Below are 14,329 nucleotides of genomic sequence, written 5' to 3' on the forward strand. Positions count from 1 at the left end.
AGAGAGAGAGAGAGAGAGAGAGAGAGAGAGCGCGACAGAAAGGAGGAGGAAGAGGAGGGAGGACCGAATGAGAGGAGAGGGAGGGGCCGAACTTAGAGAGAGAGAGAGGATGAGGATGAGGGATGAGCAATCAAGAATGGACAAAAAAGGGCGGGGTCGGGATGTGTGTGTGACGATCATGGAGCGTTTGCGTGTGTAGGTTTGCGATCAGAGGTCCTCGAGCGAGGTCGGGTCGGGTTGGTCCGATGGTGGTGGTGGTGTTGGCGGATGCGAGGGAAGCGGCGGCAGGTGGAACGGTGACTGAGGAAATAAGGCGGGGAGAGTGGGGCGGGGGGAAGCCAAGGGGCGGCGGAGGGCAGGCGACAAGAAATGTATGCAAGCGGCAGCCTTGGCCGAGTCTCGAGAGAGAGAGAGATAGGTGACCGATGGCATGGCATGGCACGGTGCCCGCGGCGAGGCTGCGATGACGGCCTGGCGCCGCATGCCAGTCGGTGGGCCGGCCGCAGAGAGTGCGGATCTGCAGCGCGGCAGAATAGAGAGGGCCAGCCTGAGTATCAGGTCGACGACTCAGGCGGTCGCGGCAGCGGCGGCGGGGAGGGGTGACGATCGTGCGACGAGGTGATGCCGTGCGATTCAGCACGCTGCAGGTATTCCGAGGGCAGGTCGGTCCTTGCCGCGCCGCTCGCTCCATCGTTGGGCGGTTCCGTTTCCGCAGACAGCTCAATGAGCCTGTGCGAGGAGGTGCGTCGAGGGCGGAGAGAGGAAGAGCCCAAGCTGGCAGGGGTCGGCATGCCTGCGGGCCGCCCGCGGTGGCGCCAGCTAGATGGGAAGGCCGGGGCAACCGTCATCGAGGACGGGATCATCGTCGAAAGTGTCGGGCCATGATCGCCGCACCTCACTGTCCAGTCTCGCCACCGCCCGACACGGGCCTCGAGGCCGGGCGCGACAGCCAGCCGCCCTTTTCCCAGACGTAGCCGGGTTCCCACTGGTTGCTCTTGCGGTCCTCGGTGTGCAGCAGGCCCCGCATCAGCGCGCTGAGCCGGCCAAAGTCGATGGGCTTGAGCACCCAGCCGTCCATGCCGATCTCGGTCATCTCTTCGCGCATCGAGTGCGTCAGGGTGGCCGATACGGCGAGGATGGGCACGCGGCCGTTGAGGATCTGCGCCGGCGGCCGGCCCGAGATCTGGCCGCTGCGCGAGCGCGTCTGCTCGCACTGGCGGATCCGCTTGCACGCCTCCTGGCCGTTGCAGATGGGCATCTGGAGGTCCATCAGGATGCAGTCGATCTCGTTGGCGTCCTTCTCAAACTGCCGCACGCCCTCCTCGCCGTTGACGGCCTGCAACACCGTGTGGCCGTCCATGCCCAGGCGTTTCTTGAGGATCATTCGGTTGATGGGGTCGTCCTCGACGACGAGGACGCGGAGCGGCGCGAGCTTCTCGGGCGTGGGCGAGCCGGCGGCCGCCTGGTTCTTGAGCTGCGAGCGGACGTTTTGGAGCCTCCGCCGCTGCGCCGAGCTCGACGAGCGACGCTCCCCCTTGGCTGCGCCGTCCCGGGACCCTCCGCTGGGTGGCGTCTCGGGCAGCTCGACGCTGGGCGACTCGTCTGAAACGGCAACGGCGCTCCCGTCCGCAGCAGACGCCTGCGGCAGCTGCATGTCTGGCACCGCCTGGTCCCGCCTCTCTGCCAGCGTCTCGTCGGCGGCCTGGGCGCAAGGCGTGACCTCTTGGGCGCCGCCATTGCTGGCCCGCCGTCCAGCCTGGCTTGGCTCGTGGTCCCTGCTCTGGACCGCCTCCTTGAAGGCCTCGGCCGACGACTTGCGCCGGGTCGATCCGGCCGACGTCGATCGTTGCATCCGATCGTCGGCATCGAGCGTCTGCGGCTCGACCTTGACGGAGCGGACGGGGATGCCGCTGCCCTCGACCTGGTGCATGCCGTCCTGGGACTCGCCGCGATGGAAGTTGGCCGGCCGGCTGACGGTAAAGGTGGGCGCGCCGCTCCTGGGCCCCGCCGGCCCGTTTTCAATCGACCTGCGGCCGCCGGAGCTGCCCGCGTCGCCGTTGCCATTGCCGTTGCCGTTGTCGTTGGACGGGTCTCGCAAGATGGGCTCGCGGATGGCCTCGACGAGCGAGTCGATCTCGCTCTTGCCGTTGGAGCTCATGCTGCCGCTGCCGAGCGAGTTGGACCTGCGCATCGACAGCGACTCGGTGCCCTTGCGCGCGTTGCCATCGCCGTCGGTGGCCGAGCAGAAGGGGATGTAGAACGTGAAGGTGGAGCCCTCGCCGACGGTCGAGTCGACGCGCAGCTGGCCGCCGAGATTCTTGACGATGCGCGCCACGATGGCCAGGCCGAGGCCGATGCCGCTGTCCGGCTTGGCGTCGGCGGCCGACGGGTCAGGCTCGATGAGGTCCTGGCCGTCGCCCCGCCCGGGCTCGGCGATTACCGACTCGACCTGCTCAAACTCGCGGAAGATGGCCTCGAGCTTCTCGCGGGGGATGCCCTCGCCCGTGTCCGAGATGATGAGCTCGATCTCGATGTTGCAGCCCTGCGGCAGGTCTTCGCTTCGCTCGTCCTCGGGCCGCTGCTTCATCGAGACGTGGATGTGGCCCTCGGTGGTGTACTTGACCGAGTTAGTGACGATGTTGGTGACCACCTGCCGGACGCGGTTGCGATCGCCCAGCACGCGGCAGACCGACGGCTCGGTGACGAGCGTGAAGTCGATCCTGCGCCTCTTGGCCTCCCACTCGTGCATCTCGACGGCCTCGCGGACGGTGGCGGCCAGGTCAAAGGGCTCCTGGAGGAAGAGCTTGTTGCCCTGCTCCTGCTTGGTCAGGTCGAGCAGGTCGTTGATGACAAAGAGGAGGCTCTTGGACGCCATGTGCGACTTGCTCAGGTTCTCGCGCGTGTCTTCGTCGAGGCGGCTGTCGAGGGCGAGCTCGAGGTAGTTGATGATGTGGTTGAGTGGCGTGCGCACCTCGTGGCTGGCGTTGGAGAGGAGGAGGCGGTTGAGCTGGTTGTAGTGGAGCGCCTGCTCGCGCTGGCGCCAGACCGAGATAAACTTGCCGTAGACGAGGCAGAGCACCGAGGCCGTCTCGAGCTCCTCGTCCTTCCACGCCCGGCACGTGCCCTGCACCGTCTCGGACCACACCTTGAACGACTTGCGCGGCTCGAGCATCGCCCTCGCCTCCATGCCTTGCTTGAACGGCTTGCCCGCCCAGTTGACGTGGCGCAGCTGCGCCTTGCGGAGGAAGGCGATAAAGTCGACGCCGCTGCCCGATAGCGGCACCAGCAACAGCCCGGCGATGACCTCGAGGCCCGTCGGTAGCACCATGTCCGGGAAATCCTTGCGCACGTCCTGCGAGGTGACAAGATGCTCAAACTTTTTGATGCGCAGATACTCGGTCACCGCCAGCACCTCTTGGCTGGCGCTCAGCGGACCGAGGATCTTGGCCTCGTTGCCGATGGCGATGACGCCAAAGTCGGCGTCGAACAGCGTCAGCAGGTCCTCGGCGTTGGAGATGATGTAGCCGCTGGGGTTCTGGTCGGTGGGCAGCGTGTTGATCAGCTTGCGCGCCGACAGCCGGCGGGTGTAGCTGAGCCGCTCGATGTTGCGCGAGACCGACTCGCCAATCAGCCGGCACAGCTGGCGGATGGGGAACGACACCCGCCTGCCGCGGGCGCCGTAGTTGTGGAGCGAGATGAGGCCCCACAGCTCGCCAAAGGCGACAATCGAGATCGACATCGACGAGCGCACCTGCATGTTGGCGAGGTACTTTAGGTGGATGGGCGACATGGCGCGCAGGAAGCCGTGGGTCATGTCGATGGGCGTCTCGAGGTCCGAGGCGTCGCGGCACACCATCCTCGCCGTCTGCTGGTCGCGGTCGTAGAGCAGCCGCACCTTGTTGATCTTGTACAGCGCGCGCGCCTGGGCGGGAATGTCGGTGGCGGGGAAGTGGAGGCCGCGGTAGAGGTCGTTGGTGTCGGACCAGTCGACCAGCTCGCAAACCACCTGGCCGTTCCACGCCTCGTCGAACTGGTACACCATCACCCGGCTGAAGAGGGTGATGTCGCGCACGATGCCCACGAGCACCTTGAGGAAGCTGGTCAGGTCGGTCTGGGCCGATAGCTGCTCGTTGACCTGGCTCAGCACGCCAAACATGTCGAGCATGCCGCCCGTCCCGTCGCCGTTGCCGCTGCCGGGCAGCACGCCGGGGCGCCGGCTCCGCGTCCGCCGCTGCTCGCTCTCGTTGTTGCGCCGCATCCTCGACAGCGCCTTGAGCGGCCGGTGGATGGTCTGCGTCGACTCGCGCAGGTCCTCGGCCGCGTGGCGCGTCTCCTGGCCCTCGAGGCCGCTGCGCGTCGTCGTGGCCTGGTAGACGGTGCTCGACACGGTGCCGTCCGAGTCGACCGTCGAGATGCTGGGCGGCGGCGAGCTCTGCTGCGTCGTGGTGCCGCCGGTCGATGTACCCGACGTGCGGGCAGCCTCGTCAAACGACGGCGAGGGCGGCCGCGACGAGCTCGCGATCGGATTGACCGGATCATCGACCAGCTCAAACTCGAGGATGACAGTCATTTCGCCGTCGTCGTCGTCACCGCCAGACCTCTCCGGGACGTGCGCGGCGCACCACGCGTTCCAGGTCGTGCAGCTCTCTGGATCCCTTTCGCGCCGCTTGTCGTACGTGGCCATCGAGGAGCCGTGCAGCTGGAAGACGCTGGGCCCGGCTTCGGAGAGGTCCTGGTCGCCCTCGTCGAGTGTGTCGATGTTGTCCCACAGCAGCTCTGCCTGGTCCTCGTCAAAGACGTCGGCAAACGACTGGAGGCTGAAGAGGTAGGCTGGCGATAGGCCGAGCACATCGCCCGTGTTCTGAGGACGCGGCGGAAACGAGGAGGAGAGGACGGCAAGACGGAAGGTGCGGACGAACGTCAGCGAATCGACTCGGCTGCGGCGGGGGAGGAGCTGGGATGCTCGTAGCGCTGTACGTTTCGAGGGGAGCCGCGTGCATCACTCACCTCTGACGCCTGCCGCACTATCAGCTGCCCCGACCTGTCGACGTTGATGACGATCATGCACCCGAACGACTGCACTGCTCCCGGCGCGTGGATCGGCTGTTGGGGGTCGCAAGAGCGCAGAGAGGCGACAAGGGGCGGATGTCAGTCACGGCGGCACCCTCTCAAAGCGCAGCCGCTGGAAGGCCATCATCTGCCCGTTGCTCACCTCGTCTTCGCAGCGCGCAAGCTCGCCCTCCCTGCCCGTCAAGATCATATGCCCCTCGGGCGTCTCGACATGCTCAAAGCGCCGGGTGGTCATGGCCTCGAGCTTATCCCGCAGGTCGCGCGTGCCATTGGTGCCCGTCCCCTCGGAGTCGGGCACCCGGAACTGGCCGAGGTCGTGGTCGGCCTTTCGGTCGACATCCTCTGGGCGATTGCGCAGGTCGAAAAAGGTGCCGCTGCCGTGCGAGCCGTCGGTGCCCGAGGCGGAGCCGACCCGTTCGGTCGACCTGCGTGTGCCGGGCGTGTGCGGTTCCGAGGGGGGCTTGACCGAAACGGCCGAGCGTATTGGGTAGATGAAGGGCTGGTTGACGCCGGGCGACCTGGGGTTGGTGGCCGATCCAGAGGCGCCTCCGTCTCTGGGTGGCGAAGACATGGCGGTCGCTTTGGCAATCGCCGGCAAGGGCAGAGGCCGCGGAGCAGGCGGCGTGCGGGGGTGATTGCGGTCGGAGAAGGGCTGACCAGTGGTTCGATCGGCGGTTGCGCTATGTAGGGTAGAGTCGAGTCTGGGGCCGGGCTAGTGGCGGGTGGGTCGCGCCGGTACAAAGGAGTATGCCGTGGCCGCAAGCGTCGGTGGGCCTGCGCGAGCCAGAGGGCAGCTCCAGAGGGAGATCCGGTGGTCCAAGAGGTTGTAGCGACGAGAAAGGTCGTCACACGACGAGTGGCAGGGAAGGGTCCCTCTGGCGGCGTAGGCCAGATGGGCTGCCGTGTTGGGATGGCGAGGACCACGACTTTTGGGCTGAAGGCGACCGAGAGAGAGCAGATCCGCAGCTTGGTCGTGATTGAATCAAGTGGACGGCAGCAGCGGTGGATCACGAGGTGAAGAGGGATGCGGTAGGAGGTGCGTGGGACAGGTGCATCCTTCTATAAAGGATACGAATACGGTAGCGGTGCAGGGTGCGCCGGCGTGGCGAGCGTGGCGTCGTGTCGAGGGAGAGGCGTGAGCGCTGGGCGAAGGAGGGGAAGAATCGACCGGAGCGCGATTCGGGAGCAGCGGCGGCAGAGATGGGCCGATGGCACTGAAGAGAGGGGGGTGGGCGGGGCAGCGAAGTAGGCAGCAAATCGCAGACGTTGGTCGAGCAGAAGGAAGAAAGGGAGGCGTTGGGGCGATGTGGTGCGCGAGAGGCGGAGAAAGGAGAAGAAGACGAGCAGCTGCGTTCCGATGTGACTGCACCCAGAGTGCGAGAAAGAGGACCGAGGCAAAGGGTCTTTGTGACCGAGTCGGGTCGGGTCGGGTCAAGGTCGTCAAGAGAGCGGCGGCGTCAGAGCGGTGACGACCGACGTGTAGCGGAACCGGGCCAGGCGATAGAGGCGGTCCAAGGTAGAAAGAGAGGGAGGGAGGGATGCGTCGTGGCGGGCGGGCGTAGGGGACCAGAGGGGAGGTGGTGAAGACGAAGAGAAGAATGAAGGCTGAGCGGGCCAGGATGGCGAGTGGATCCTGCCAGGCGCCAAACTCGAGGCGGCGAGGGTGGCGGGTGGCGGGTGGCGGTCAGCCAAACGGGGCCACCGAGCGGGGCGAGCAGGCGAGCAGGCGAGCAGCCAAGCAGCGCAAGCAGCGCAAGTCAGCGAGCGTCGAGTTGCCAACCCGGCCCACACACAGGCCAACGCCGCTGCCCTTCTTGTTGGCTGCCAGGCCCAGCGCAACCCAAAGCACCGGACGCAGTACCCGGGCCAAGGCCACCGCTCGCTCACCCAGGCAGGCGACCAACAAGCAAGCAGGCAAGCAAGCTAAGCAGAGGCCAACCTGCAGCCGTGCAGCCAGCCGCACCTGCAGGCCACAGAGAGACGCAGACCGAGGCCGACACCGGGCCCGCCAAGCAGCGAGCAGCGCGTCGGGTGCGGAGGCTCAACCCCAGCCTAGCCCCCAGGCAGCAAGCTAAGCCCGCCAGGCAGCTGCCCGCCCCGTGTCCGTCCGCACGCGGACCGCTCCAAGGCGGCGGGGAAAAAACAGGAAGCAGGGCAGCACCAAGCAGCAGAAAGACGAAAAATCCCCAGGCGGGCAGGGCAGCGGCATCCAGCCAGCCAGCCACGCAGGCAGGCACGAAAAAAGAAAGAGACGGCCGCGCTTGCTTGCTTGATTGGTTGCTTGCTTGCTTGCACGGGTGGATGGGGGGCCAGGGGCAGGGGCAGGGGCGGGCGAGGGTCCCGGCTTGCCCGGCCCCCATGGCTCGGAGCCCGAGGTGCAACCTGGCGCATCGGCCGCTCAGCCGCCGCTGCGCTAGGCTAGGCCCACCTCTTTCTGCGCGTTGCCGGCAGAGAAAGCCCGCCCCAAACGAGCTCGCCTGTTGCCAGGCCCTGGCCTGCCTGGCCCCAGCCTGCCGCCACCACCGGTGTCCGGCGACGTACGTTCGAGTGCCGCCCCGCCTCCCTCCGCTCAGGGCCGACGCAAATCCACGCGCCGCCTTCTGTAGCTTGGCCTGGCCCAGTTGATCGCAACCACGACGCAGCAGCAGCAGGCAGGCCGGCTGGGCTGGGCAGACAGGCTACCGCAGGGTCCGGCGTCAGGTTGCCTTGCTTAGCTTGCTGAGCCACGGCGCTCGCTCGGTCACCGTCGACCCTCTTGTCGCTGCCCTTGCCGCCATCACCACGCTGCTCACACCATCTCCTGACCCGTTGTGCGGCGACGTCGAGAGCAGCTGATCTCGGCTGGCACGCGGCAGCCGCAGGGCGAGACTGCGCCGTCCTCTCAAGCAAGGGAGAGAGGCGGTGTCGCCTGGCAAACGACACGTCGACCATCGCCGCCCTTGGCCCATGTCTTGACCCGTACCAGCTGCGCCGAGTGGTTCCCAAACAGACCAGCAGCGCCGACGACGGCCACGAGACTAGGGCCAACGACGAGGCATGGCCATGGCAACGTCGTGCAGCGCCCCGACCGCGGCGGGCTCAGCGCTGCTGCGGCGTTCACGGCAGCCGAGCGGCTCCAACGACGCACAGCACCTCGAGCCGCCGGCCGACGATGCTCCGTCCGTCCGTCCAAGGGGGACAGCCTGCCTCGAAATAGCCCGCGCGGGGGAGCATGCGCTGCTGCGGCGGCCAAGCCAAGGATCGAGCCACAGCGCTCGAGCTTTCCGGCGCGCAACAAAGGGCGTACTGTGACCATAGAGACGCGGCCGTTGCGACTCTTTGGGCTGCGGCGTCTTTTTGACCGCTGCCCGGCCGGTACCGGTACCGTATCGAATCATGGTCTATGATGGCTTGACGTCCTTGCGTACCGGCTGACGCGCACGCAGGTGGCCTTTCTTTCACTGCGTCAAGCGCCAGCCGCCACACCATGTTGTAATGGGCGGCGGACGAGGCTTTCACCCCTGGTGCGCTCTCGCGTCCAAGTGCAGCCGCCACCACCGCATCTTTCGGCGACGATCTGGCTTCGTTGAACACAGCCGGAGGCCTCGGCGGCTCGTTCGTCTCCGAGGGCGGGGAGCCGGAACCGAGCGAGCCCTGCTCCAGGTGCGGCCAACACGACGACGTCCGGTCTGGCCTGGCGTGTAACATCGACGTTCGAGGGCCACCGAGTCGGACAAGGAGATCGTTGCGTTCTACTTTGCTTCCGGCCTGTGTCGTCGGCGCGCAGGAACGCCACGGCAGCACCTGAATCGATCTTGTCGACGCATGCGAGCCGCGCGGTTGGTGGACTTGCGTTGCCTGGTCAGGTGCATCGACGGACCCGCCTGTTCGCCGTGGCCTGGCCATGCGTTGCGGCCGGGACTGCCGCCTGGGAGCGCAGCGTGCTGCGCACACGGTGCGGACAGCGGCTTAACTTGTTTGTCTCCGGCTCGTCCCGATGTGACCGACCCTCTCGCCCCCGGAACCGTGCCCAGCCAAACGCAGCCGTTTGCGAAGGCTCTCGTTTGGACCGAGCACGGGGCAGCGACATGGCGGCCGTCAGGAGGGTATCTTTACAACGGTACGCATGGTTAGCCCGACGACCAGCCATGGCATGGCATGGCATGGCATGGCATAGCACGGCAGGGAATGGCAGGGCGCATGAAGGTGGATCTGCTCGTCGATGCACAAACGCTGAGGGGTACCGTACCTTACCGTACCATGGATCGGCACAAAGAAGAACACTTCTTTTTCCCTCGTGCGGAGCGCAGCCTGCCTGCCTGTCTGCGCGTTTCGCTCTCGGATCCTAGCCTCCTACCTCCTCCTCCGCCGTCATTGCCGCCCTGCCTGGGTCGATTCCTGGCTTTGTGCAACGAATGTGCCGTACCGTTCCGCGCGGGCATCCCTGTGGTACCGGTACGAGGGTAGGGTAGGGTACGGTACGGTACGGGTACAGAAGAAGCTTCGAGACCAGGACGCGATGAGAACATGGTCTGCAAGCGACGAGACGGCGACAGTCGCGGTCGAGATGGACGCGCCGTCTCGCCGGTGCCCACATCAAGGGGGACACCCCTCTTCCTAGCTTGGTGTTGGTCGTGGCCACAATCAGGACCTCGCCCTCTGCGTGATTGGCTCGCTCTGCGACTGCGAGGGGGATGCCGCTCGATGGAGCGAACTGAGCTCTTCGATACGGACCGCCGTGTGGCGCAACGAAGTCATAGTCAGCTACAGTAGCTGGCTGAGCGACCGTCGTCGAGATTCGGTACAGTACGGGTACGCGCCAACGACGCACATACGGAAGCAAGCGGGCCTAGACGCGGCGTCGAGACGAGACGAGACGAGACGAGACGAGGCAGCTAGGGCCCTGTGGCAGGCCAGGCAGAGGCAGGGTCGCGCGCACGTACGTCCAGATCGGCAAGTGCATCTTCTACCTGAGCCCTGCCTGCATCTCTTTGGCGGCCAACCTGGGTACCTAACCCGATGATGGGCAGGCAGGCAGGCAAGGCTGGATCGGCATCGCGATCCGCCCGCCGTGACCGAGACCGGGACCGATGGACTGGACGCCGGCGTCGTTTTCCTTCCGAGCATCGGGATCTGCTCGGATGCCGGATCTCGGTTGGTCCCACCCTGCCTGTCGGCCTGCCGGCCTGCTTGGCTTGCCTCCGTCTAGTTCCACGTGGAAGCCAAGCCGATGCCGAGCGAGCGAGCGAGCGGGTCGATCTCGATCTGCTACCGATAGCCTCGCCTCGCTCCACGACCTAGCCTCGTTCCTTTGGCCAGAGACACGCACGTCGGCCGGGCATGCAGCCGCGTGTTGTACGTACAACGGCGGGCACGCGGGGCACAGTAGGTCGACGTCGTGTTTTCCCCGAATGACACCCGCTGGCCGTGTGTGGGTCGAATCGGAAACAAGCAGGCTAAGGGGGCGGGTGGGGCCCGGAAGAAGGGGCAGGGCGGAAGGATGGTTTTGCCGTGGCATTGTTGCAGCGGCTTCGGATTGGCTCGTCGGTGCTTCAACACCTGTCCTTCTTTCCCTTGCCTAAGAGGATGAATCTGTACCGCGAAGGAGGCTCAGGTGCCGGTCTTGGTATTCTGACCAGCGTGGCGGCGTGGGCTGTGCCGCGGGGAGCGGTGGCGTGCCACGAGGTCGACGCTCGCGGCAAGGGCATGCATGCTCGAGCCTCAGCGCGCTGCGACGTCGGATGAGGGTGCCCATCTGACTAGACCAGCAGTACGTCAATCGACGACCGAGAAAAAGGAAGGAAGCAGCACGCTGAGCGGCGAGACGAGCACACAAGCAAGGCGCGCGGGCTGGTCCGACCCACGAAGAAGCCACATCGAGCCAAGCACAAGCACAGGCCGGCCGGGGCCAAAGACAGAGCCCGGCGGGGCGGAGTCGCAAACACAAACCGAGGCCAAGGCCAAGGCCAAGGCCAAGCACAGGCCGGTCGCAAAGGCCCGGTCCGCGGCCCTCGTTGGGTAATTTCGGGCGCGCCCCTGCCTGGCCTGTTGGGCGCGCTCGGAGTCGAATCGATGACGCCAGCCGAGCGGCACCGATGCAGCCAGCAGCCAGCTTCTTTCGTCGCCAGGTCGGGCCAGGCCGCTTGTCGCGACGCTCAGTAGTATGGCTTGCCATGCTTGAAGGAAGGGCGGGTTGGTGATGGGCCAGCGCAGCGTCCATGGGCATGGCATGGCATGGTGTGGCCTGAGCTCAGCCAAGCTTGAGGGCGAAAAGCGGCGACGACGGGGCGGGCGGCGCGCCGGCTGCGTGCCGAACGGAAGCCCAAACGTCGGCCGGCGTTTTCTTTGGCTTGGCTGCGAGGTAACGCAACGCAGGCAGCGCAGCGCATGGCTTCGGCGTCTGCCCCCCTGCTGGCTCGCAGCCAAGCCTCTAGTTACCTGCTGCTGGGCCGTAGCCGCCTGCTGCAGGTCAAGCATCATCGACCTGCCCTGCGAGCCCTGCCCTGCCCCCCTGCCTGGCCGGGCCCCGCTCTCTGGCACCCCCAACCCTTCTGGCTCGAGTGCCCAGCGTTCTCTGGCTTCCATGGCTGTGTGCCCGCTTTGTGCCGGCTGGATCTTGGTCTTCCGTACCTTCTTGCCCCTGGTTGCCCTCCATCACAGCATCACAGCAACCCAGCATCCTAGCCTCCTCTCTACTCGAATCAGGCTTCTGCCCGCCTCTGCGTCCTTCGTGACTCTTCCTCTAGAACGACGCAACCCGCTCGACACCATCTCCATCGTCAACTGTCCCAAGCGCCCTGCCTCGCCTCGCCCCGCCTCGACCATCGCTCCGTCTTGCATCCCATCTCTCACGTCTCTCGACCTCCGCCCGCCACTCGATCTTCTGTACAGCAGCGACCACACACCCCGGCCGACGGGACAAACCATACAGGACAAGGGTCGCTGCTGCGCTCCGACATCGTCGTACCACGCGTCCCAGCAGCTCCTTGGTCCAGCCCCAGCTTCCCCTTGACCGCCTCGACGACGACGACGACGACGACGAGCGGCACCATGTCCAACTCGGACGCCAACACCAGCATCCGCCTCGCCACGGCCATCCTCGGCGGCATCACCCTCCTCGCCGCCCTTGCATCGGCCACCCCATCCCCCATCGCCGCCGGCAGCAGCAGCGGCGATGCCTCGTACCCCTTGCACCACCTCGCCAAGCGCGCATCGCCCATCAACCAGCGCTGCGTACAGAGGTACAACACCTCCAGGGCCGAACCCTTCCCGCAGCAGGGCTACTTCAACCCCAACAACGGCTCCGGCTCCATGCTCACCGTGAGTCGTCCCGCGTCGATGGCGTACCCTGGCTTTGGTCGCGATGATGATCCCCGCGAGGCCGTGCGAGCGCCCGCCCACGTGCGGCCATCCTGGACGTCTGGCTTGGCTTTCTTCTGACCCCTCGTCCTCCGCCCCACTTGGCCCGACGCCGCTCTCCCGCATGCCAACCCACTTCCTACTACTCTAGATCTGGAAGGACGGCAGCGGCACGCCCGGCGAGCCCATCAACGGCATCATCTCGGGCAACTCGGACCCCGAGGTCCTCTGCCCAGAGGGCTTCCTTCGCTACGCCACGTGCGTACATCGGCGCGGCAGCACCAGCTCCTCTACAAGTGCCGTCTCGCCGTCCGACGACCAGGCCAGACCCGAGCTCCCTGCTGACCGACCTCTTAATTGCCCTCCCCGCATCCGCTGGCCTCTTCTCACCGCCCAGCTCGATCAACTTTGGCGTGTCGTGCCTGGGCAACGCCAACGGCACGGCGCAGTGGGCCAACCTGGGCGACGGCTTCGGCGACCGGATCCAGGGCAACGGCAACGGCGACAACGGCGTGCTGCGCTGGAACTACGGCGACACGTCGATCGGTACGTGCCGCGAGTCGGTCGAGGGCGACAACCACTTCCGGTGGTACCTGCAGAACGGCACCGACGGCTTCAGCGGGGCCATTTTTCTGGCCATCTCGATGGAGGAGTCGGCGGCGCTGGGCCACAAGGTGCAGCTCGACGGCTACAACCGCGGGCGCGACTACCTTGCGCGCAACGCGACGAGCAACGAGACGACGAGCTACGGGGGCTACGTGTTCCGGACGACGGTCGAGTACGTCGATGCCGGTGTGCTGCTCAACGCCACCAGCGACAAGATCAACCATCCGGATGTGGCGCTGCCGGGCCAGCCGGTGCAGGATGGCCGGGTGGCGGTGCTGACGGTGCGGCAGCTGTCCAACGGCGGCGATGCGTGAGTTGCGGTGCCAACCCCCCCGACTGAGGGGGTCGTGGTGCGAGCCGAGTAGAGGACGGTTTGAAGCTGATTGTTTGGTTGGTCGTTGGCGGTCTCACCCTTGTCTTTTCTATGCCTGCTCCTCGATGGCATCAGCAGCAGCTCCAACGACGCCTTGGGCTCGAGGCTGGCGCCGTCTTGGGCGCATACGATGCTGCTGGCGATGGGCTTGACGGCGGTGCTGGCCGTGTCGGCGGTGATGACGGTGGCATGACGGCGAGGATGACGACGACGGCGACGACGGCGGGCGAGCGCTGGGCGTATCGAGCTTGTGGCGCGCACGCTGCTCTGGCTCAGTGCGAGCTGCTGTCTCTAGGTTGGCCTTGGGCGTCTTATCCGATGCCTTGACCCCCCTCTACTCTTTTTCTCTGGGATCTGCACTTTGCCCTGATGGCACACGCTTGTAGCATAGACTGTTTCCTTGTTTTCTCTGGCCGCGCCATATAAGATGGTGCAGCAGCTCGACGGCGTGGCATTCGAGTGGCCGGTGTGTGGCTTTGCGGTGGGGGAGAGGCAGGTGCCAGGCGGTGCAGTTCGAGGTTGCGTGGCGCGGCGGTCAAGGCAGGCCGGCGCGGGAGGGGGCCCGATCCGACATCCGTACGCTCGGCCGGGGGGCCGGCGGTGACTCGATGAGGCGGGGCGGGCGCGGGTCGTCGAATGAGGTGGGTGCGATTTTGACGTTGGCGTCTGCCAGGCCGGTCCAGGGCTGCCTGCATGAAACAAAAGGCGAGCGCGGGGCCGGTTCTTCTCGTTGGCTGGCCGCTGGGCTGACCGCTGGGCTGACCGCTGGGCTGACCCCCTCTGGCAGCTTGTGGAGTGTGCCAGTCGAGCAAGCCAGCTCCTTCTCACCACCATCCTACCTCGTAGCCCCCGTCGCCGCCGCAGCCGCTAGACGACATGCTCTCACTCGCAGCAGCAACCACCTCGGCATCGGCCGCCGCCGCCGCAGCAGCAGCACTGCCC

The 14,329-nt window shown here is 66.3% G+C and overlaps 3 protein-coding genes across 3 annotated transcripts; 1 reads left to right on the forward strand and 2 right to left on the reverse strand.

Annotated features, from left to right (window-relative positions):
- Positions 1-895: 895 nt before the first annotated feature.
- PFL1_04512 (uncharacterized protein) lies at positions 896-5,641 on the reverse strand (the record flags this gene model as incomplete). Its single annotated transcript, XM_007882038.1, has 3 exons — positions 896-4,861; positions 5,008-5,103; positions 5,213-5,641. 3 exons carry the CDS (start codon positions 5,639-5,641, stop codon positions 896-898), a joined length of 4,491 nt encoding a protein of 1,496 aa, XP_007880229.1.
- A 2,525-nt stretch (positions 5,642-8,166) lies between these two features.
- On the reverse strand, positions 8,167-8,955 carry PFL1_04513 (uncharacterized protein; the record flags this gene model as incomplete). Its single annotated transcript, XM_007882039.1, has 1 exon — positions 8,167-8,955. One exon carries the CDS (start codon positions 8,953-8,955, stop codon positions 8,167-8,169), a length of 789 nt encoding a protein of 262 aa, XP_007880230.1.
- A 3,144-nt stretch (positions 8,956-12,099) lies between these two features.
- PFL1_06882 (uncharacterized protein) lies at positions 12,100-13,580 on the forward strand (the record flags this gene model as incomplete). The annotated part of the gene is made up of 4 exons (XM_007882218.1): positions 12,100-12,369; positions 12,560-12,666; positions 12,806-13,324; positions 13,463-13,580. The coding sequence occupies 4 exons, from the start codon at positions 12,100-12,102 to the stop codon at positions 13,578-13,580; spliced, it is 1,014 nt and encodes a 337-aa protein (XP_007880409.1).
- Between the last annotated feature and the right edge of the window lie 749 nt (positions 13,581-14,329).

Source organism: Pseudozyma flocculosa, assembly GCF_000417875.1.
Source record: "Pseudozyma flocculosa PF-1 unplaced genomic scaffold scaffold00015, whole genome shotgun sequence".
NCBI classification, from domain to species: domain Eukaryota; kingdom Fungi; phylum Basidiomycota; class Ustilaginomycetes; order Ustilaginales; family Ustilaginaceae; genus Pseudozyma; species Pseudozyma flocculosa.